Source organism: Solea solea, chromosome 3 (genome assembly GCF_958295425.1).
Source record: "Solea solea chromosome 3, fSolSol10.1, whole genome shotgun sequence".
Classification (NCBI taxonomy): domain Eukaryota; kingdom Metazoa; phylum Chordata; class Actinopteri; order Pleuronectiformes; family Soleidae; genus Solea; species Solea solea.
In genome coordinates, this window is record NC_081136.1 from 26574940 (window position 1) to 26600376 (window position 25437).

Consider the following 25437-nt stretch of genomic DNA (forward strand, 5'->3'; position numbering starts at 1 on the left):
AAAAGCATGTAGTCACAGGACAATTTTGTGCTCTTCTATGGTTAAAATAAGCATAAAAAGGTCCAGCCGGACATTTTAAGGCTTAGGTGTTAAAGGGTTAAAAAGAGACAGGTCATGAGCTGATCAACGTGGAAATATAAAATACATTCACTCAAACGTATTGTAATAATTGATGTCCTTTTTTCCTCTATGCTGTGCTTTTCTCTTGTCAAATCTTACACACCACCACCTCGCAGTCCTTGAAAAAGTCCCCCCCACATGACTCTTTGCATGACAGCACACAACATGTGACTGGTCAAGAGTTATAGATCATGAAAGAAGAAGAAAACATGTGTCTGTGGGAGAGAGGAATATAAGTGAAGGGCTATCAGCTCTGCTTCTATACAATTTATAGAAAGTTGTGATTATAATGTAGCCAATGGGAGGGAAACCACAGGTCTCTCTCAGCGATTGTGTGCAATCTAAGAAAACAAGGCTGGATCCTCTCACCACACTGTAAAAAAATCTCCTGCTTGCTGTTCAGTCTAGAGAAGAGGGCAAAGATATTTGTAATGGAGCAGTCAGGGAAGTGAAAATGCATTTTGTTCTAGGACAATTAGATTTTTTCCCCCCAGTCAGACGACTCAGAACATTTCATTGTTCAAGTCTGACCGTGTCATTAAGACATTAAGAGTGAATGCACAGTGTAACTCTACACTCACACGAAGGCAGTGGACGTGTCAAACCCAAACACTGCTCATTGACTTTGTTGAAAGGCATTGTCATTGTCGTTCCTTGGCTTCACTTTGAAGTTGAGAAATGTCTCAGCAAACAGAAGCATGAGCTCCGGGCCAATCTAATCACATTTAAGCTCAAAAACTTCAATCCGAGCTCTCAGACAAGGCCGTTCTCCCTGGTGCCAGTGTTTTTGACATTTTGACAGACAAAGTGCTCCTGCCAATGGCGTATATCACGTTGCCATCACTTAAGCAAAATTGCCAAGATACAATATTGACCGGAGCCAAATCCAGTATTTTTTTTTGTCTGGGACTGAACCTGAATCTGACACAGTTAGAGGAAGCTGAAGTTTACTCTGACTGTCACAGTGGTTCTAGCCTTTATTTATACTTACAGCAAATGACAAAAATGATCGTTACATCCAGAATCCGCATGCACATCCAACCACCATGCTTTATTTTGAGTTGTTGTGGAGGGAAAGGAATAGTCAAAATACTAACCCCGGTTCTAAACAGAAACTCTAGGTCAATCGTTTATCAGTTTCTACTTATTATTATTGTGTACCCCCTGAGCAAGGTACCCAATCCCCATTGCTCGTTGTCATTTGGACACTCTCAATTGACTCTAATTGTTGTGTCAGGCTGCACCAAAACAAAGATGCAGATCATTCACTGTGGCGACCCCTAGAGAGGGAGAAGCCGAAAGAAAAACAAAGGAACTTATATTACTCATTATACAATTAATTTAATGTTTACACCATATTTTTATTAAAAATATATTTAAAAACAAAAAACAACGGCATTTGAATTCAATACATGTTACTCTAAATCACCATGTCAGTTAGTGTGACTGAATCTGACCGGAGTACGACAATCATTTCTGGATTTTTGTTTGAACCTGGCCCGTCTGGTATCCATGCTGTAATACCATGTTATTACTACACATTGCACGTGATCCGTGCCGGCCCTATGCATTTTAGAGACCTCGGCGAGATTGTGATGTGTCCAAAGCTATTTTTCATGAAAAAGTGTTTGAATAAGTCAAATTTAATGCATCAGTGCTGCTGACCACAGTGAGACTTACACATTGATAAACAACACTATATACTATGGTGGTCAACAGTTAAGTTTACAAAAGTATGGACACTGCAAGCAAAATTTGCAACAAAAAAAAGATAAAAACTATAGTAATAGTTATAATTGCATAGTAATATGGTAAATTATAAAATGAACAACACACATTACAGATCATTTACACTCTATCTTTTTTTAATGTTCTGTCTTTCTTTTCCATTGATTATATTATTATATAATAATATTGAAAAAGACCTGAAACTAGTTGAAACTAGACCTGCAACTTCACCATCACTTCAGACAGTGACAAAACAACAACAATACCACCTGGAACCACTAGGGGCAGGAGGATTGCCTGTTGCTTCTCTCAGCCTGACGAGCTGATCACATTTAGTGAACCAGAGGGGCATTTTTTACAGTGTGGCACGCTCCGTGCCAAAAGCGCCGGCGGTGCGCAGAGGCAGCCTCCAGATCACACAGTTGGAGGGAGATGGTATCACCAGCGTGTGATCCTCAGGCTGCTGCTCTACATGCGCCGCGCAGCCGCTTCATCTTCCTCACTGGACAATGAAGCGTGGCTGCGAGAAGCCGCAGCTCCTCCTGCTCCGTGGACTAACGGCATTGACCTCCAGTGTCATGTGCGCATGATGGGGACGAAGGTGGTGGTTGTCTGAGTGAAGACATCGCAAACTTTCACCCCTGCTCCTTTTCATCCCTCTCCTCTTCTTCTTCTTTCTTCTTGTACTGCTACTCTTGTCTGCTTCTCAACAACATGCAGATCTCCCAGAGTGAGGACAAGATCCCGGTAAGTAGACATTAGCTTTCACCTGCATCCCCTCCATCTGCTTCTCTAGTCCTTGCCTTGAGAAGTGAGGATTTTACAACCCGTTGTAGTAATTGTCAGTATACCTCTTGTAGAAACTGTTATATTTAGCTACTGTAATAATAATAATAATAACAATAATAATTATGATAATAATAATAATTATAATAATAATGATAATAATAATAACAAAGATAATAATTAACCTACAAGCATGAGAAAAGCTTTCTGGAATCATCCACACCGAACCAAGTGGGAATCTTCTCAGTACAGTTCAAGGACTCAAGGAGTAAAACATGCAGTGAAATGAGGAGGATGCACAATATCACAAAGTGATACACTTAATATAATTCTAAATTATATCAAATTCTGTACATTCAACTTCGAATACTGAAACTGAAAAATATTTACAACTTGAATAAATTCACATGCATAAAGTGACGATTTTAAATATTTGAATATATTAAAGTTAGAGTCCTTGGTGTATGGAGGTCAGATGGCAACCATTGTGTGATCTGTAAAATGTGGCTGTCTGTGGTGAAGAAAGAGCAGACCCTACAATACATTATCTTTATTTGGTGTTTGTAGAAAAACAGCTAAATATTTCCTATTTAGATTTTAGAATCCTGAGAGGCAACACTGATCAGTGCTAACATTAAACATTTTAAGTGGCTTTAATGCTGCTTAAATGCTGTGGCTTATTAGTGAAGATCTCTTCTGCTTTTAAAGAATTAATTCTGAAGCATCAATAATGTGAAATGGAACTCATTTTGTGGGTTTGAGCGTTCTTAATGGTTTGAGTCAAATTAAATGCATCAGCCACAACAGTAAAACTAGTTTTAATGTTGTGACTGTTTAATGTACAGTTTATTGTCTGCACCCACAATTGCTGATGGGACCAAATGTGGGTAGAGCCTTGCTGAAGAGATTCAAAATCAATGTCATCCTTGTTGGCACGGCAACTTTATTTGCATAGCACAATTGAGTGAGTGCAGTGAGGCAACCCAGAGCGCTTTACAGAAAACTACAGTTTTAAAACACAGCAAAGATAACACAACAGCACATGTTGAAAACAATACAAGGACCTTGCCGTTGACACAGTTTTGAAATGGTTTCATTCAGGGTTCGAAACTGTGTCAAAACTAAAAAAAGCAACTTCAAATGGGATCAAAACAGTTTTATAACATAAAAAAAAAACAATGAAAGGACGTTGCAAGATGTTTTATACCTTTTTTTTACAGGCAGGAAAAAAAAAGCATAACACTTGTTAAACAGGTGAATATCTTTTACAAATCCAGTTTAAAATATACCAAAGTATCATAAACATTATGTTGATACAAACAGTATTTCAATCCTTTGCTATTGAAATACTGCAATGATAATTTTTTATTTATTGCCCAGCCCTTTGCTCCCCCCAACAGTTCCGATGTTAAACAGTCTGTGTCCACTCACACAGTCAACAGAAAAGGTCTAATTAGTGTAAAGTGAAACCACCTGTGTGGGAGGACTATGGCCATGAATGTGCTCTTCAGTATCGTAGCTAATGTAGCCCGAGAGGAACCAAAGCATGAGGCCAGATTTCTGTTGTGCTGACAGTCGAGGCGGTACGTTTTATTATGTCTCTCTTTTAAAGGTCCAGTGTGAAACATTTAAGAGGATTTATTGGCAGAAATGTAATAACAGAGCCAGGAAAACAGTACTTTCAAAGTCAATTCCATGACAAATTAAGCTAATGTGCCTTTTGCACAGCAGCCATTTTGACTAGTTGTACCCGGAAACGCACCAGTGTGTTACTGATCACATTAACAGGCTGTTCAGTCCGTATAAGTCAGAACATTGTGACAGTTAACTAGCATGCACCCTGAAATTGAGGAAGCTAAACGCGAACTCAGCCATCGCTCATGTGACTATTTACACCCGTGATTGTACCGCCAAAATGGCCGCTGTGTGAATGTGGTTAAAGCCGTGGTGAAGGTAATTTGGTATCAGTTTATTCACCAAATTTCATTCCGTATTTTTGCATTGTTTATTTCAACATAATAAAAAACCGTAATGATTTTCATCTGGGATGCTAGCCAGCTAATTTGTTGCTAGTAGCACATACAGTATGTTTGTTGTTAATGAATGTCCCTGAGGAAAACACAATACATATTCATCTCATTTTGAGCAACAAGACATTGTTGACGGGATATTGCCTTGTCTTCCATTCATTTGTCCACAGCCTCACGCATGAGGCTTTACCTCAATTAGGACCTTTTTCATCGAGAAAAGGCGACAAACAAACGTGCACTCACACACACAGCCAGACACACATCACAGCATGTTTTAGAAAAGTAAACATGCTGTAAACATTACTGAATTTAGTAAATTCTGCTTTTAGAAAACCACTACTTTGGTCGTTACCCTGAGCTTATCGAGCGTTCCCTCCTGTGTCCTCCATATTTAGTCTCACTCTGTGCTCTTTCAGTCTAAATAAAGACTAAAAGAACCAAAGGTGATCTGATCGACTGCCCACTCCGCTGCTGAAGGTTCTCACTTCAGTGTTTTGAGAAGCTTCCAGTAGCCACTTATGTTTTGTGTGTGCTGACATTTTAATCAAACAGTAATTACATAACCCCGTTGCTTATAGGTGCAGGGTGTGCTGTCTTTCTGTTCATTAATTAGAGTGTGATGCATAAATGAATGAGAGGATGTTACTTCTTTATCACAGCAGTTTATAGTGAGCACTTTCTGGGTGTTTTACTTTGTTTATTTTTTCTTCTTCTTCTTGCGTCCCTTCAGGTTGTGGATTCACCTACAAGCCCTCAGTATCACAGAGAAGGCCTTTACTTCGCTGACGGCCGACGGAAAGTTGACTACGTCCTGGTCTTCCATCATCGGCGCCACAGTTCCATACGTCATCCCAACAGCACCTCAGTGTCACATGACAGATTATCTATCGTTTCCAATGGCAACTTTCCCCAGTCAGTGGGCTCCGAAGCGGGTGCAGGAATAGGAGCGGGTGTGCCGGGGGGAGAGGCAGCAAGTTTTGGCGAGGTGTTCATGGAACTTGGATTTGCTGGAGGGAACGAGACAGCGGAGCCGGCTGACCATGAGATGTGTCTGATCAGACAAGAGTTTGAGGCCAACCTGCTGGAGGCCGGCCTGGAGATTGAGAGAGACAAAGAGGTGAGAGTGTTGTCATACCATAGACTACATATAAAAATGTGACAAAAACAGAGCTGAGAAAGTAGAATGGAAGGGGGAACCCCCACTGCTTGCAACAACAACTCTGTTTTATTGGAGATCAATGGAAAATTAGACGACTTTCTTCTTGATTTATGTCAGTTTTTTTGAAGAGTTAATGCCCTCAATCACTGGTTTCAGGTCTTCACAGCACATATGAGTGAACACCAGTGTGATTGACAGGCAGTATTTTACAATAGGAGCCTGATTGCAGGTGAAAAAAAATCCTTTCAAACAGACCATGTACATTTTATATACTGTCTATGCGTCATACTAATGCCAATATTCATTATACATAACAAGTCATACAATTTAAACTATGTGACTGACATAGTGGTAACAAAAGTATTGAATTATTGGATTTATAGGACCAGTGTGTAACCTGTAGGAGGGTATTTAGTGCAGTACATTGCATGTACTTTGGACAAAGGCCTTGCATTACGGCCTTGCTGTGTCCCGCTGTGTTTCCATGGCAGCTTGAATGGACAAACTAGTCAGAGTGGGCATGTTGCATTTTTAAGCAGAAGGAGGCTTGAACCAACTGGGGGGAAAAAAATCTGAACTTAATAACTGTCATTTTTTGTGGTCTTTTTAGGTCAGGCTTCACTTCAGTATTCACTGTAATACAACATTTAAAACTGGTTGGATCATTTCTCCGTGACACCATCAAAATAATAAGTTGAGTCATTGCATTGTTTCAAATTGTGATTTCAATTCAAAAACGTCAAACATGCTCCTTGTTATGTGAAGGCCACTGTAGTTCTGTGACATGCTTAGGAAAGAGAGGAGGTTCTAATAATTAGACAAATTCTCCCTCACTGGCCCTTTGAATGACTTTACAAGATTTTTTTTTTTTTTAAATATAAAACTTGCTACTGGATCTGATGTAACTGTCTTGAGCTATTTAAGGTGAGTGCCTACGTACAAATGTGGCTCAGAAGTAGAGGAATGTGGTGGGTGAAAATGCAACACGAAACTCAGGATATAATGTGTGTATTACACCAGCAAGGGCATAGGGTCACATGCAGGTTTCCATTAAACATCAAAATGTGTCTTTTACTCCCCTTTTCTATTAAATGTACAATGTTCTTTTTCCTCGTGTAATCACCTTGCTGCTGTTAAACAGAAACCCTGCATGAAAGAGAAAGTAAGACACAGCCCAGAGGACTCATTAATTTAATGTTACTGATGAGTACATGTCAGCTGCAGGGCAAACAAATTGCAGGTGCAATCATAGCCAAAGGCACAGTACGATCTCCACTCACAGCTTGTTATCTACAGTGCAGGGTGCTTACTCAGTTAATATCAACAAAACATGTCCACAGTATGATCAAACTCCAATTACAGGGTCAATGTGTTCCCAGTGCACATGATAGAAAGCTCAAAATTCTGTCTTTTTCTGTCATTTCGGTCATTTTCAGAAAACCGAGACTGAGACTGACAGTCTCATGATGTCTTCACTTTTTTTCACTTTTTTTCCAGAAAGATTTATTTGTAGCCTGGCAATGACATGTGTTTGAGAAATATAGAATGTAATGACGTATTTCCACCGGCTCTACTCGCCTCGCCTCGCCTCGCCTCGGTACATCGCGGTTTAGGTTGCATCTGCGTGGCTGGCTGCGTGAAACTGCGGTGACTTTGTTTAATGCGTGACTTTACACCAGACTCCTGGTAGTTGTTGGAGATTAACCCACATTTTTTAGGATTTTTAAGTAGTTTTAACTGATCTACAGTTCCGCACTGAATGACATTCTTGATTTGGCTTGATTTGTGTGGACGTCTCTTCCTTTGGCGGCACTCTGGCCAGTCAGTGGCCGGCAGTCTGTCCAATCACTGCATAGTACTTAGCACACTTTTGGAATCTCACCGGAGCAGGCACTAAAAATAGTACCTGGTACCAGGTACCAGGCGCACCTATGGTAAACCCATGGTAAATTGCCATGGGGAATAATACACAACTCCTTATATGGACGACCTGGGGGTATGGGTTTATAGGTCACATTCAGGCTTAAATAAAGTTTAAGTTATGATTCATTGCATTTTTAGTAGTAGCTATAATTGTGCGGAACTCACAAAATAAATCGTTCTTTTGTTTTTGTTCATAAATTCAAGCCATGTCAATGTTGAACTGTGACGTATTTCCAAATTTCACAGATTCAATCTGATTTTAAAACATTTTGAGTACTTTTTGCTCAGGTGTGTTTATATAGTAAATAAAAAAAATACACAACGTTTTATAGCCTTTATATACTGTACGTTTTAACATACTAATGGAAAAAAAGCAGCCAAAATGCTCTGTGTTCTAAGGGTTAATTATTTAAACATGGTTTCCCACCTTTTGAAGTTAAGGCAAACATCACAAGATGAAATGATTCATAGCAAGTTAGCAAAGACAAACGGGCTTGTTTGTTATACAGCGTTTAACTCTCAACACTATTCTTAATGAAATCTTTCCGTTCCATCTACAGTATATGATGAGGACGCTGTTCATTTTGGATTCCCTATATTCACAAGGGCATGACAGTTTCATCTGTGCTGATGGACTTTAATTCTACTTGCTGTAGCAGCTGTCAGCTGCTGTGCTGACCTCTATCCATTCACCAGTTTAGTCCTAAACGGGTAATTTTGTTTCAGCTTGTACTAATTGCTCTCACTGAGATTGCGTTTTACGAAGCAACCAGTATATGTGTGTGTGTTTGGTGGGTTCTTGGCATAACCCACTGCATGTGTGTGCGCTCTGCACCCTCACTGCCAGAGTTGTACAAATGTAGTTATTGTTGAAATTCCACTTGTTAAACGGATGATCCATTGCTGCACATTGGCTCCAACTTGCAAGAAGAATCATTTGGCATTTAAAAGTGTTGCTCACTTCAGCTGTTGCCGCAGCACTGACAAAATAAATGTCTGCAGATCTCATGAAAGCAAATGGTTTTACTGTGTTGTTCCAATGTACAGAATTAGCCACTGGTGTATGTGTGCCTGTGTGTGCTGGCTAGCCGCCAGTTGGCAGTGGTGAGTCTGCAGGCTAGTATTAATCAGATTGTTGACAGTTTGGCCATGGAGCCTAAACCAGGATCAGATTGGCTGACTAACCAATAGCCCCTTATCTCATCACATGGACTGAGGTATAGTTTGAATCTGCTGGAGCGAGCCGAAGCATGTACTCAGATATCCTTCATTTATCTATAGTGACAGGTAGTATTGTTACAAAACAACAAATATAATTACACTCCTTCCATCACCGTGGAGCCTGATGTGGTGGGAAAGAGAAGGAACATCGACTGCATGTTGCTGCTCAAACAGAAAGTAAATCGCTCATTTTGTCACTGCCTCTTTATATAATAACACAATATACACCTCCATAACTGACTCAACTTGTTCGATACCAATTTGTCATCTTACATCTTGGGTTTAAAGCATTACCTTTGTAAACTGTACTTATAAGAATATGGATAGAGTCCTCTGGTTTCCTCAATGAAGACAATCAAAAAGTAGGAATATATTTTATAGCAACAAGGGTACGACTCGACTGATGCAAATGTATAATTCCCACTTGTATGACATCAGTAAACATTTCCCTGAGGTGTAAATTGTCTTAATCATTAGATTCCGGACATATTTTAAAGCATATGACATCAACTTTGTAAATTATGTTCCACTTTTTAGGACAATAGATGATAAATTACAACAAATATGAGAGGACAACAGTGTGATTGACAGCCTGGGTTCAAGTAACGTTTGGTGGGATGAATGCCTATTTCTCTCCACCTTCCCCTGTGCTACCGCTGTATACTCACAAACACTCCCTCAGTGATATTATTGCTTGACAGCCCATTGTCAGATGAAGGACACAGCATAGAAATAAGCCTGTTGTTTCTGTTGATGAAGAGCAAACAGGCAGAATAATAATACCGTCATCGACAACAAAAATCAACAAAAGTTATGCACTGCAGCTTTAAGTGTTGACCTCTGATAAAACAGGTGAATTAAATGTGTGCCAAAACGGTTTTAACGGCCATTGCAGAGGGATTAAGGATAATCTAAGATTAATTTGGTTATGTGATCAACCTCAATTGTTCTGCATATCTAAATCATGAATCCATTGATCACTGAATAACCAAAATAAGTGTCCTCATCAGGGTCTTGGCACATTGGACGTCTGAGCCATTGACACAAGGCAAAAAGTGCTGTTGTTAAGATTTTCTGTCAGGAAAGGAATCAAAAAGCAAGGATGGATATGGTGACATATTGTATATACAATGATCTGAAATGACTGTTTTATGTAATATTTCTAAAAAGATAACCCGAACATTTTTGATGAAAAACATAAAAAACAAACCCAGTCTATTGTTTTTCATAGTTAATGTTCAAGTGCTGCTCTGAATGATTCTGTTTGTGTCCAACCTGTTTGTCTTCAGATTAATTAGATGCTGGGGGGCTGTTGCTTAAATGTTAAACTTGTTGACTGTGCCAGGGGATTAATTAGCTGACCTTTGATCTCTAGGGGACATCCTCTTATGGAACAATTTTAATTAAATCACAGGTAGATGTTAATTCAAGAAGTGGAGCTAGGACATCTGAGGAGTTCAGTCTGTGGGGGCTTGGGAAACAGAGCAGTCTGAGCAGGATTAAGTGTTTGGTAAGACTTCCATACGGTAGTGTCTGGTCTTTTTCCAAAAATAATGCTTTACCACTTGTGTCTTTATATTACCTGCGCAAAAAAACATTAGGACTGGTCTGTTTCTCTAGATTTCACTAAGGCTATAATCAGCCGTGTCTTTGATAAAGGATGATTATTTCCCAGAATGTTTATTGAATTATTACTGCACACTTAATTCACGCAATACCGTACAGTTAAAGAGTGTAGTTGATCTACAACCACCTTAACTGTGTACAGTACAGTATAACCAGGCTGATCCATTAATTAATTCATTCATTCATTCAACCTGCAGGTCTCCTGGAGATCCTCTAATGTCAGCAAACCCTGTAGCTTCCACTAATAGCACCTTTCATGCTGCTTCTCTTTGTGAATCTCCTTTGTCTTAATTCTGTGTGTGATCCATTTTTGCCCCCCCACACTCTGTCTTTGTTATTGTCTCTATCTCTATGTCGTCTCTTGACTCAGTTTTTCACTACTCTCCATCAGGCCAACCCTTCACCCAACCTATCACCGTCTCATACTCGGTACCACTGTACCCACCCATAGATGCCCCCGGCTGAGTCCTACTTACCCCCCCACAGAGATAAAGAGCAAATTGAAAATCCCCTTACTAATTAACCTTCTCCAGGCTGAGAGGTATTTATATCCTCTCCTTTTTGATGAAGCGATAAAGGGAAGGGAGGTTGAGGAGGAGGAGGAAGAAGGAAGCGAAGGAAGAGGAAGAAAAGGGGGTGACAGAGCTGATAAATGAATGTCTGTGAGTGGGTAAAATATAGTGGATTATTACATGGAGCCACCAGGATGGATTTAGAGAGTACATTTCTGATGGATTAGTGCATGTGTGGTCTGTGTTCTTCCTGATTAATCTGTGAGTAAGCGTTGTTACTGATAGCAGGTAGTCGCTGTTAAGACTGAGCAGGTTCTTACTTCTGAGGACCATTTTCCCCATTAACTCACTGTCTTAGGGCTAACAGCAACAGCTTTAAAAAAAGATCTAAAAAACATGGTTGTCACAGCTGTTTTGGAAAAGGACTTAATATCACGATTGAGACATTTCAGGTTTTTGTTGAAACTGCCAGCCCAAATCCACGTACACTGTATTTGCCAGATTGACCTTTATCAAGAGGAAGCAAAGACATTCAAGGGAGATGAGGTCTTTTGCACAAACCTGTGGCTTCTTAGTAATAATAAAAAAAAAGAATACACCAAACCTAAACTAAACAAAAAAAACATAACAAGACACAACAGCATCAAATCCAGACTTATTCTATATAGTTACTGACGCCTTCCATGTTACTAAAGTAACCTATGAGCATGTGCAAGTGTCTTGAAGTCTGATTTGAGGCACTGATAACAGGCCAGCAGGTTAACCAGCAGGGAAAATCTAAAAATGGGAATGTAATTTGACATGGAAAACAAAACTGTGAAATGGGGTGGTATATGTACTAAAGACTAATTAGGGATTTGGGGAACAGGTGAGTATGTGAGGCCGAAATAACGGATCGCTATAAGGCAGAAGGGACAGGAGAGTTGATAATCTGGAAGAGGCAGATGGAGAGTGAATGATTGCAACCGTGCTTTGCTCTTGTCCTCACTGAGGAGGTTTAAAATACATCGATGTAATCACCCAAAAGTGACAATGAGCACCAAAATAACTATAATCTCCACATTCTGCACAAGCCGCAGCTTCTGTGAGACTGGAAATTACTTTGACAGAACAAATTGTTTCAGATGAAATGCTGTAATTGTGAATGTTAACCACATTACTTGGACTTAATGCACTCAAGTCTGGGTCATTACAGAATGATAAAGGCTCCACATAAGAGCATTTTCAAATACAGTTAAATGTGCAAGTTGGAGTGCCATTTCAGTCACATGATTACTAAATGTTCTTTATTCACTGAACCTATTTTTTAAATGTGTTTCCATCAGGTTTTTTTATGCACATATTGATGCCAAAAATGGAACCTGCAGTTAAGTGTGGATATCACGCTACTATCTCTCTTCATCGCTTTCTTTACTTTGACTCTAAAGGTTGTTTTTCCATTGATTCAATTCAATAAGAGGTGAAAGAAATACACCCACAGGCTGCCTCCAAACTTGTACAACTTTTGATTATATTTGTTGTATTGTAAAAATGTCCCATTAAAAGTACAGTGGTAAAGGAAAGATGGCTTTACACTGCATTGTGTCCTGGGGTAGGACAAAGAGAGCGTGGCTGTGAGAGTGGGAGAAGATAATGAAACATAAGAGGAGTAAGAGTGACAGTTAGTGAGTCAGTCAATCACTCAGTGAGACAGAGTCATGCCGGTGGCAGAAGGTACAGTAATGTATGTGAGGGGGGCGGGGGGAGTGAAAGATGTCAGGAGAGTAGGAGTCGAGAGAGGAGAATGAGGATCGTTTCAGGTTTCCATAGTTTGAAGTGCCACCTTTATCTTTTCACCCTCGCCCTCTTACAGAAGCTGGTGGGGGTCTGAGGAGGGTAAGGTTACCTGGCTGTTGCCTCCCGCCAGCTCTGCTGTCTTTCATTTCTTGTTACACTCTCTCTCTCACAGTGCAGCCCAGCTCCAAAACAGCTACTGCTGTGCTGCTTCGTATGTTTTAAGGACGAGTTTTCCCTGATGTACATGTCATGTCCTCACATTTCATCCAGTCGCACAGGGGGAGAGGAGACTCTGTCATTTTACTCACAATTGTTCAGAATTCACATGCCACTTAATCGTACTTGAAACCTCCAATTACCAAATTTTGCAAATGCATCTTAACATTTAATCATAATTAGTGCGTGGGTGCTGGGATATGATTCATTAACACTGTGAGTTGGATGAGTCAGGATTAGATTTTTCATCTAATAAATACATTTGGCGGAGATGATTACAGAACAAAAAAGTAAAAATATGTCAGTAATAGGCTGCGGTAACGAGATCAGCCTCAGGCTACATCCATCTTTTATAAAGACCATAATAATCCTGCTGGCGAGTCTGGCGAGCCAAACTGATTCACAGCGCTTGGTTTTGCCGGATCTAAGAAGGACTGAGGCCAATGTTGAGATCTGGAGGAATAAAAGCAGCTGAGAAGCAACTGACTACAGTTGAAAGTAGAAGAAGTCTCTCCTGCTTAAACAGACTCTGTCGGCTATAATAGATTGTGAAACAGTTCTGACAGATGGTCTGGTAAACCAGTAATACACTGCTGGCAGTCTAGCCAAACAATCTGCAGTGCTTGTACACAGGGAATATGTAAAAAAAACAATATTATTATTATAGTTTCCAAATATTAAACATGCAACAGAACATTTCTGTGTCCTTTGCCATGGAACTGTTTGGTTACTGTTGTAAAGGTGAAGCAATAAAAAGACACCAGTAAGGACACATACTTTTTCCTCAGAGCCAGTGTTGTGTTTTATCATATTAAGAAAAAAAATGCTATTCTCTGCATCATTTATGCCATAAATTACTTTGTTATTATAGCACAAAAACCTTCCACTGACAAACACAAACTATGTCATTATTTACATCAGTAAACATTAGTTACAATGACACCTGTACCTATACTTCAGGAGTTTATGTAACCTTTTTGTAACCAGTGGGCTCACACTCTGCAGTCTCCATTTATTTTCTGACAGTAAGGACATAAAATGAACAAAAACCACAACAGGTTGAAGTACTCTTTCCTGGCATATCATAGACAGGAAGGGGAAGAGACAATAGGCAGCGAAACAGATCATGTGGAATTATGGACATTAATATGAATTAAAATATAATAACTGGTGTTGTTACATAAAAAAAAATGTATACATGACTAGAGTTCTGACTACAGTCACTGCAAGTAATGGAAATACAGTTGGATTTGCTGCTGTTGGCTCTGCTCTTCAGGTGCTCCCAGGCTTGGTCAAGCAAAACATCAGAAACCATTTCAAACTTCGGAGCCTGTTGGACGCTGATGGACGGCCTTGGTGTGAGAGTAGCTGTGATTGGAGTGTGACGAATAGATTGTGGGCAGCTGGCTGTCAGCTGATTACAGCTGGGGTGTTATGATTGCTGTGTCCTGCGTGATCAAATGCAAAGCTTGATTTTTGTTTGTTTTTCAGTTCAAGGCCCATGGCCCCAGCTTCACTCGGCTCCATGCTCCCTGGCCAGTTCTCTGTCGAGAGGCTGAGTTTCTCAAGATCAAAGTACCCACCAAAACGGTAGTATCAGCACCCGTCAGAGGGATTTTATTTTGCAGTCAGTCAACACAGACAGTGTGTTACCTGGTTCACGTGCAGTCGATGAAATCGAAAATACAAAACCACTGCAATTAAGTACAACAGCGTCTTACACAATATACTGTTTGTTTCACCAGAGTTACGAGCTTAAAGAAGAAAGTGGTTTTGGGTCCAGGATGAGCACAGTGTGGAGGAAACTGAATCAACCTTTCCAGCCCAAAGTACCACAGCAAGACCATGGACGCACCAAATTTCTCTCGCACTGCTTCTCCAGGGACAAACTCCACCTGTGAGACACGCACGTAAACACACACACAGACACACACACACAGTGGTCATGTCAGCTATGTATTTTACAACATACTAAGCAATTATAGGACTGCATAACCTTTAGGTGTAAATATGACAAGATGATGGATGAGTATGTACATACTATTTACATAGACTTTAGGGGCCGGTTCAGGTTGTGGTATTAATATCTGTCCTGATTGTGTCTCCTGTGCCCATTTGTGACCACATCTACCTGCATAATTCAGTGTATAGTGATACACACGCACATCATTTCTATTCACAAGGACAAATGTTTTGCTTTTAACCGGTCTGACTGTGCAGATGAGTCTGTTGTCAATGTGTGTGTATTTGTCTTTGGGTTTTTATACATTTGTGTTTGCAGAGGTAGAAAGAGTACTGAAATATTCTTCTCAAGAAAAAGTAGCACTATTTTAATAAAATTTTACTCAAGTACAAGTAAAAGTACTGGTCTAAAATGTACTCAAGTTAAAGTAAAAAAAAAGTAGCTTGTTTAAAATGATTCAGTAAAAGTGGCTTTGTTACTTTTCTTTACAAGGTTGGGGTTCTTTCTTGTGTCGTGCAAAAAGGACAAGAGGACCCAAATCTCACATTGTTTTTAATTTAAGGCAAACCTTAAATAAGAGAGAGAGATAAAAGAGTCAGGAGGTGCTGAGTGTATCAAAGCCCTACTCACGCAGCTGTAACATTAAAAAACATTTTCACGACGTGAACGTACTGTATTGAAGCTGAGAAGTGTAAACAACACTATGATTTCACCATGAATCTGCAGCAGCTCAGAGGACAGCTGACGTCATTGCATCCTGCTCATGTAAAATAACACATTCAGGACACATTAAGTGTGTTTCACGCCTGAACTTAAAACTATCCACATGTGATTGGATCACTCAGGATGAATAATACCAGGTCTGAACAGGCCCTAAGAGACAATCACATTTAGGTCAATCTCTTAGCATGAAACACAACAACTAATAAGGCATATTTTGGTGTTTGAAGTAGGCAGGATACTGAAAACCTGTGCTGCTTTTTTTTTTTTTCCAGGTACAACATCACATCTAAAGACACGTTCTTTGACAATGCTACACGGGGCAGAATAGTAAGGGTTTAATTTATATATTTCTTTCTGTCTTCATCTTCATTTGTATGTATTTGTACAGTATGGCATTGAAACTGAAGTCTAACATTGTAACATCTCCCTTAGGTCTATGAGATCCTGAGACGAACAGTGTGTGTACGGACCTGTCAAACCATAGGTGAGGAACTGTGTGTGTCTGGAGGAATTATTGAAATATATTCCAGCCCTTTATTTAGCATATTTATGCGTATTACACTTTGAAGCTGGCCAATAGTAAATTAGTTGGACTGATTCTAGATGTAAATAGCCTCCCACGGGCATAAACAGTTGAGACGAGCCAGATTTAATCCATTATGTTGTTCCAAGTCAAAAATGGTGATAATCAATGATTTTATTAATGACTTTAGAAAGTGAAACCCTCCTCCTACCATTGCCGTTCGCTTCAAGTCTGTCAATACGTAAAAATAGCAGAGTCCTGTTTTAGAGGGAACCTTGTGAAGTACTGGCATTGAAGCCTTGTTTGACAGATTTAAGAGCCTTTGTAGGAGTTGGATAATTTATACAGTCAAATATCTTGAAATACGGAGTGTACACAATAAGTGTGTCACACTGATGTGATGTCAAGCCAGATCGAGTATTATTCCAAACCTTTCTGATCCGCACTGTACAGTTTGGTGGGGCTTATTTCGACTGCAGGTGTCCACTGGGATGATAAGAGATGAAATCAGAATGAGAAATACTTTATTAATCCTGGGGGGGAATAGGTTTATAGATGTCATTATTACTGCAGTTGTGATGTCACTTGTTTGTAAGCAGCCATACAGTACAGATTCCAAAAATGGTGATTCCTAATACTGTATGAAACATAAAAAATTAATCTGTCGTCGGTCTGCTTGAAACGTTCAGTAGGTGCACTAGTGACTGTTTGTAAACATCCCTGGCGATTTGCGTCAAGATAAATTCAGCATTTGCTTTAGTGTTTACTGTACATATATATCTGTACATTTGTATGACGCTCAGCAGCTGCCTGTGCATTTATGAGACCCATCAGCTCCATATAGAGATGGGCTGAGACCCAGTTTATTTCCAGAGTCCACCATATGTCTGTTTGGCTTTGCCATCACAGCAGAAGGTCTCAGCCAGCGGGTACTGATGGAGCTGCGGGGGAAAGAAGGCAACAGAAGACAGAGCTGCCTCTCTGACCTCCCTCCCTTTTTTTTTTTTTTTACCATTACGGCTGATGTACCAATTTGGTTACACACACACACACATACACACACATCTTGCACTCCGCAGGTCTCTGTTGCTCTCCTCCATCTCCCGTACAAGTGGGTCAGACTTCTTGGGTCAGACTGAGATTGAAGCAGGGGCCTCTGAGACTTGTGGCTGTTTCTAGCTGGTTGTGTGAGCATCCGTGCATTTGTATGTCCAAGAGTGCATGTGTGTGACAGAGAATGTGAATTGATGTACTGTATATTAATATCACAGAGAATCACACAGGTCCCAGTCGCCTTTCATGCAAACATATTTAATTCATTGGATGTCATTTGACGTATCAATGTCATCGCTGCACTTCACAGTTCGGGCCATCACCTCCCACAGGTCACTTGACAGAGACTAAAAGTCTATATATCTTTAACTCATCTCCACATCAGACCCTTGCACTTTGTGCTGGCATCTCCTATGTTGAAGATGTGTGCGTAACTGTGAACATACTAGCTGCACCCTTTTCTCCTTAATCTCTGATGACAGACCATGGTCATTGTTTGGCTTATTATAATACATATCACATACCATTTGGCTGTAACTTAATCTGTAAGACTATTTCCCTTCATTTTCAAACAGAAACAACAAGGAGCCACACACTCAACTCAACTCAAGTGTGTCTTTGAACAAGTGAGAGTCTTCTTCAAGACTTCCTCTGGAATTCATAAAATATTACATCAAAGGTGCAGCCATTTGGTGCTCACTCCTTATTTGTAGTTGGGTAAAAGTTTATGTGGTTGCTTGTCGATGCCGGTGACTCAGGCAATTTAAGTTTAAAGACACAAAATGAATTCCTAATACGATTCAGATCTGTCATCTACATAAAAGGCATATAAGAGATTTGGTTATTATTTGGATGAAAAAGCCAGAGAGGGAAGCATTTTTTCACATGGTCTATTTCTGTTTTCTTATGTCTCTTTCCAGGCATCAGTACCTTGATTGCTAAAGGCGTGTATGACGCGGCATTTCCACTTCACGATGTAAGTGTTTACGCATGTAATGACCTCAAGATGCTCATTGGTTTCATTTTGTTTCATATACCTTGTAGAGAATTTAAACTTTCAACTGTTTTTTACATTTTTACTTATAGATACTATAAGTGTGAATGGGGGAGAGAGGGGAATCAAAACCCAGGTCATAGTTTTTAACTATGTTCCCGGAAATAAAGTGATGCCAATGAAGATTAGACAGTCACTCTAAAATCTAAAATCTATATTTTTGTCTCACCTGCTCCACATCTGTGTGCTTTTTTTTTGTAAAATCTGAGCAAAGATTTCAGCTTCCCCTCTTGTTCTACAGGGTGATTTCAGGATCATGGGACACGATGAAGAGAGGAATGACAGACAGGTACCTCGCCTCCTCTCTTTTCCTCTTGCATCCTCTTCACCATTCTTCTGATTTGTAGGAGAATGAGTTTTGTGTGTTTGCCTGCTCCAGTGCTTCACAAAGTGACTTGCTAATATAATGTGACAGACGGAAGAGACGAGACAAAAATGAACAGAATCTCTTCATCTGCCTAATCAACTCACAGATTGAGGTTTAAGTTCAGTAAACATTACTCTGCTGCTCTGCACTGACTAACTCAAAGGAAAACAAAGAAATCTGGTCTCAGTCAAGATAAATGAATAAATGAAGCAACTTCCCTGTTATCGCATCATTCATTATAATTGCATTAATGCTGTATATAAACCATACACCTTATTGTGACTGCATCATGTGCCTTGAGCACTATAGTAGCCAACAGCAGGCACTAATGGTGGGTATTATTTATTAAGTACATTCAGACACATCACAGGGGCAAGGAAACGCATGAAATATACAGAAAGAAAAGATCTTCATGCATTACAACATTATTTAAAGTGCTGCTCTTTGTCTTCATCCACTGAGGTTTAACTCGACCAAACACAGCATTTCTGCCTCCAGATCAGTTCTGCCTCCAAGGATTGTTTGCTGATTTTCTGCCTTCTGCAATTGGTAAACCGTCAACGTGATAACACACACCCACACTGGCCCCATCACTCTGTTCTGTTCTCTCTGTCAGGTTCTGCATGAAGAGTGGGCCAGATACTCAGCCTTCTACAAGTACCAGCCCATCGATCTTGTCAGGTAATGTGACTGCAGCACACAGATGTGTGAAATTCCATCACATTACGCACAATTACTTAGATTTAGATTACAGTCGCCACCTCATTTCATCACGGCAAGGAAATTAACATCCTAACTCTTCTTTTTGTTTTTAGTTTCAATGTCTTGTGTAATTCCTGCCCTCTGACCCCACAGGAAGTATTTTGGGGAGAAAATCGGCCTTTACTTCGCTTGGCTCGGTGTTTACACTCAGCTGCTCGTACCAGCCTCCATAGTGGGGATCATTGTGTTTGGCTACGGGGTGGCAACACTGGATACTAACATACCCAGGTCTTTTCATTTGTACACACATACACACTCTGCTTTTTATTCAAATTATGTGTCAACAAAGACAGTTTTTTTTAATGAAGTAACACATTTACATTTCAACTGATTTGAACTTTAAAGATTTTAAAGCTTCAGGCAATTTGATATTTGCTAGTGTCCACCACCATGGTAATGTTATGCACACATGCTTGTACACACACAGTAGACAGGGATTGCCCAGATACCTGCTGTATCTGGCTTTAGTCATTGTTGTGTGGGAGGAACACAGAAGGGTACAGCTGGCAGTGAGTGTGTGAGTGTGTCCTAAAGCACATGGCTCATATTGTAATCTGCAATGACTCTGAATACTATGAAGCTTCTATTGTGCTCATTTGTTAAAAGCACCATTAATTACAAATGGTTAAATGTAAAAGAAAAGGATCTTTTAATTGGGACAAAACCTATAAACACAACTCACACACACATGCATTTAGTCCATCATCCACTGCATATAAAGTATTGTATACTGTACCATGGTATTAAAGTTGTCACATGACGGCGCTCTGTGACTGATGTCTTGAATCTCCCCCGTTCTCAGTTTGGAGATGTGTGACGGGCGTCTCAATTTCACCATGTGTCCCTTGTGTGACGGAGCCTGTGACTTCTGGCAGCTCAGCACTGCCTGCGGCACGGCCAGGGCTTCACACCTCTTCGACAATCCCGCCACCGTCTTCTTCGCCATCTTCATGTCTCTGTGGGGTGAGATTATGTGTCTGCATGAGTGTGTGTTTCAGTGCGGTGTGTGTGTGCGCTCACCTCAAATTCATGTTATTATTGGAGCACCGAGGTGAAACAGTATGTTTGAGGTCAATAGATGCAAACAAATGCATTACAATTAGGATTATGAAAACACAATTAGCAGCACAAACACAGTAGTAAAACAAAACCTGTTGTTATTTAATGCTCAGATATGTGTAATTGTGACAAAAAGCAGTTTTAAATGGGTGCTCATTTTGAAAAGGTAACAACTCCTGAAATTAGGATTTTATTGATTTGACGTTTGTTTGTTTTTATTTACTATATACTGTATATTACTAGAGATGTTCTGACAATACAACTAATAGAAAGCCAGAAATAATCAACATACTAAATGCACAATATACTTTCAATGCATGTTCACTGAGACTGCAGTTACCTGTGTACCTGTGTTTAAGTCTAGAAATAACATTTGAACATTTACCAAATGTGGGCTTTTCATTAAGTTGATGTGATTCTTATTTATGTCAAAATAGATATAAATTACACTTAGTTTAGGCTTTCCAAGCAACATTTTACATACTTTGAGAACATGGAGATGATTATTAAAAACACATGTAACCGTGTATGTAAAGGTGATACTAATTCTTAACTAAAAATGTTGATATTTGTGTGTGTGTGTGTGTGTGTGTAGCGGTGCTGTTCTTGGAACACTGGAAGCGTCGTCAGATCAGTTTGAGCTTCAGCTGGGATCTGACAGGCATCGAGGAAGATGAGGTACACACACACATGCACTTACCTACAGTTCACAATGCTTTTAATTTTAAACCATTGTGCACTTAAAAAAGATGACAAAATGAATGGACACGATTCATTGATGTAACGCATTCTCTGGTTTCAACCACAGGAACATCCAAGGCCCAGATATGAGACAATCCTTCTCAAGAAGCGACAGAGGAAGCAGAAAAAAAAGAAACAGAAGAAGAAGAGTGAGGTAGGGTTCAGCCTGTTTACTAAGACCACAAGGGTTTATATTGTTACTACTATGAAGAAAATGAATAATTTCTTCTCATATTTACACAATGACTCTTAACATTACTGGTGGGAATTACGACACCGGTTTGAAAAACACCACATTTAAAATTACAATCTATGCATTCCCATAATGCCCCATGGTTATGTAGCAACCAGAGAGAGAGAGAGAGACACACACACTGGTATCCACTGTATATGTGTAATCATGAAAACTTTTTACCTGTTTCAGTCTTCACTGTTGGAGTCAGATCATTTCTGATGATGAATTGATTTCTAAGACAGAAATTACACTGACACTGGCAGGAATGATGGCAATAATCTAACGTCTGGGAATGAACTACATCTGTAAATTGGGTCAATCACATTGGGTCCCGTTGGCCCACATACACTTCTCTGTGGTGAAATGTGGCTTCCTACTACAAGCCTGAGAGAAATAACCAATTCACATGATTCAAGAGCTGTGCAATGCCATCTCAAAACCCGATTTCAGGACAAAAGCATAAAACCTGATGTTTTTTTAATAGGAATCATGCTGGTGTGTGTGTGTGTGGTGTATTTTTTATTAAAAGAGCATCAAACAGGGAATTTCAATAGTTGATGATATAACGTTGTTTAAGGTTTGACTGAGACTTTACTCACCTGATTTGCTTTGTGTTGGAAGATTCATCCTAAACAAACATTTAAATATTAATTTATGTTACAGGGACATGGAGACCGAAACCTGGTCCTAATGAGTGAGAACCTCATTTCTAAGTAACTGGTTAACTTTAGGGCTAAGATTTGGATTATGGTTAGGTTAAGGTTGGGGTTATAAACTGGCTATGGTTATTTCTGTCCAAATGAATGCAAATCAATGCAGTGTCTAAATAAGAACAGCTGCGCAAACCGGTGTGTGTATGTGTGTGTGTGTAAATTGTCCCTCTGTCTTGCAGCCAGTGAAGCAGGAGGACGGGACAGTGACAGGGAAGGACAGATGGAGACAAAAACTACTGTCTGCCATGGCTGCAGGGATACCGGTAACCCCTCCCCTTCTTCTCCTCCTCCTCCTCCTCCTCCTGTCTTTTCCTTCTTCCTCTTCTCCATCTCCTTTTCGTCTTCTTTCTCCTTCACCTCCTTTCCCCCTCTCCTCTCCCCTCCCCTCCTCTGTTTCCCTCTCCTGCAGGCTGCTGTATATCTGTTCTTCTCTTCCTGTCCCATCCTCTCGCTGCTACAGTCTCAGCTGCTCAGGTATTTGTCCGTGTAACTTTCTGTGCATTTCATCAGTGTCAATCCACAAGGCTCTTTCTTTCTGGGATCAAAAGCTTGAACTAAAATCTGAAAAGGATTGTAGTGTTTTCACAGAGTCAAAGAAAAACTCCAGGGCATTCTCTTTGAAATGAAAAAAAAAAAGCCTTTAATGTTCAACTTTTAAAACAGCCTCAAGCCACACCCTGAAGACCATTCCACGACTTTTTTTTTAAATGTTTTCTTTTACTTTTTTTCTGGTTGGTCTGTTGTTGAATTGACAGAAAGTTTTGATGGAATGATGGATTTTTTTCTCCTAAAGTCAGCATTTCTAGTGGTTGATCACTGTCCACTGAATGAATATGTATAATTTATAATAATGGACATTACTACACAACACTATCAACTTTAATCCAGAGATGTGACTATTTACAGTGATTTTGTTGTAATAAAACCCATAATGGTTGTTATTGGTGAGTCATGAGGGATATATTCACACTGATGCAGTTGCTTTGGTTTAGCCCTCTTTTTGGTTTTTTAAACATGTACATATACTGTGTAGTTTAGAGTACACACAGATCCCTCGTTCTGCACAAGAGCAGATAAAGACAAATAAAGATCAAGAGAGACAGCAATTGAGGTAGAAAAAGGTTGACAAATTGAAAGTCGGAAAGCTAATGTAAAGTCAAGTCACACCAGAACCTTCAAAAACTTGGTAGTTAGTGATGACTTGATTAGTCACTGGTTCCATTGTTTCCATCCAAAACAATGTGACACAAAGGTGAAATATTGAAGGGTTATCCTTTATTATTCACTGTGGTCTCAGTGGAAAAAAAATGTTGCAATCATTCCCAAGCAGGTGGCCTCTCAGATTAGATCAGACCTTTATCTATGAGGTTTGGCCGTTGAGTGATTCAAGCAATCAACCAGATTTTATTCATAAACACATTTCAAATCCAGTTTTTAAGCATTTGTGTCACGTGTCCTGATGAGATTGTCAGGAATGTTGAGTTTCTCCAACAGTGTAGGGAGGTGGGAAGGTAGTATCTCCTGTGATCCATCTGTGGGTCCTAACCCAGTCTCTAGGATCCTGTAGCACATGTTTATCCAGGAAGTCTTGGTCGAGAAAGCCTACGATGTATAAAGGATCTTTCAAAGTTTTAAATGAGACACATGACTACAGGTTAACTGACAAGCCAATCATTGTAAAACATCATAGTAATAACAGCTGATGCTGATGAATTAGTATCAAATCATTGCCAGCGCTTCATTCCTCCTGTAATAAAAAGTATAATCCTTTATTGAGGCTCATCTTGTGGACACTGTGGACATATACATTCATCAAACAGTGATGTAATAACATTAATAATGACTTTGAAATGACTAATGCTTTGCTGACTCACCGCTTGGGTCCAGCGTAACCCCTAAAAATGGAACAGAGCCATTGTTCATTAATGCCATTAGATACTTTCTTTTTCCGCAATGACAAGTCACTTTGTCTCCTGGGGGGGAACAAAAGTAGTCATTTTTGCTACTTTGGCAACCTTTTGTCTTTAAAAAAAAAAAAATATCCAAAAATTATTCAAGACAAAGAGACAAGAAGGCAAAGACAGAGACCTACTACAAATAAATGGAGAGACTTGGAGAAACATAACGATGGAGAGCAGCACAGGGAGGGCGGTTGTGTGGGAGTGATGCATGCTGGGCAGGAAGCCAGGGGTAAGATTAGTGACCGTCACTATGGCGACACAGAACTAACTCTCTCTCTTTCTCCCTTTCTCTCTTTTCCTCACACATACAAACAAACCATTTAATTTATTACCTGAGAAACTGTACTGTACGTTCACATCTAGAGGATTGTTTGCAACTGAAGAGTGTCAATTGTATTTATTCATTTTAATCAATAAATATTGATTTAATTCTTTCATTTGACTGTAAAAACTGTAACTGACAGGGGACATATTTATATTGAACGATGACTTCACCATTTTTAATCCTCCACAATAGAGCCTTTGTGAGTTTTGTTTGAGCTGTCAATTTTTTTTTGTTTGTGGCGACATTTCCGTGCTACACACAGCGCGACACATTTTATGTCACCACGAAGCAGGTGAGGCTCGGAAAAACTAACACACTACAAGTAAAGCGAAATGCAGCCAAAACGGGTTTCTACTGCCAAAAATAAACCTGGACGTTCAGTTGTATCACGATTTTAGCCTCACACAAACATGATACACTTTAATCTCTGATATTGAAAATGTGTGATCTGCCAACAGCGATCAAGTGCTCACTGAACAACTGCCTGGCTACGTGCCTGTGTCTAACACATAGCTTACTACTACTGTAGTACTGTAGAAAAAAGTCGAGACAGCTCTGTTTCTGTCTCTCTCTCTCTCTCTCTCTCAGGACTGCGCTGTTGTGGTCATTACTCATTGGTCCACTGGGGGCAGTAGAAGTTCCACACTGGAACTTTAACATCATCTAATGAGATGTATGTGCCTGACAAAGACAACACTGAGACTGGACATCTCTATCTGGCTCTGTGATGGACTGACAACCTGTTCAGGTCTACCTCCCGCCTTTTGCCCTATGTCATCTAGGATTGGCACCAGCGACCCTCATGTTGAGGACAAAGCGGTGGAAGATGAATGAATGAATCAATGAATGTTTCACTCATCA

General features: G+C 39.9%; 1 protein-coding gene across 1 annotated transcript in view; it reads left to right on the forward strand.

Annotated features, from left to right (window-relative positions):
* Nucleotides 1-25437, forward strand: part of ano2b (anoctamin 2b) — a 61898-nt gene that overhangs the window by 10019 nt on the left and 26442 nt on the right. Inside the window, exons 5-18 of the mRNA XM_058624044.1 lie at nucleotides 2569-2595; nucleotides 5395-5781; nucleotides 14589-14687; nucleotides 14843-14994; nucleotides 16056-16110; nucleotides 16216-16267; nucleotides 18280-18335; nucleotides 18655-18702; nucleotides 19397-19461; nucleotides 19636-19770; nucleotides 20345-20505; nucleotides 21197-21279; nucleotides 21410-21496; nucleotides 22470-22659. Coding sequence (XP_058480027.1) covers nucleotides 2569-2595; nucleotides 5395-5781; nucleotides 14589-14687; nucleotides 14843-14994; nucleotides 16056-16110; nucleotides 16216-16267; nucleotides 18280-18335; nucleotides 18655-18702; nucleotides 19397-19461; nucleotides 19636-19770; nucleotides 20345-20505; nucleotides 21197-21279; nucleotides 21410-21496; nucleotides 22470-22659 — 1597 coding nt within the window. The remainder of the gene's footprint in view (nucleotides 1-2568; nucleotides 2596-5394; nucleotides 5782-14588; nucleotides 14688-14842; nucleotides 14995-16055; nucleotides 16111-16215; nucleotides 16268-18279; nucleotides 18336-18654; nucleotides 18703-19396; nucleotides 19462-19635; nucleotides 19771-20344; nucleotides 20506-21196; nucleotides 21280-21409; nucleotides 21497-22469; nucleotides 22660-25437) is intronic.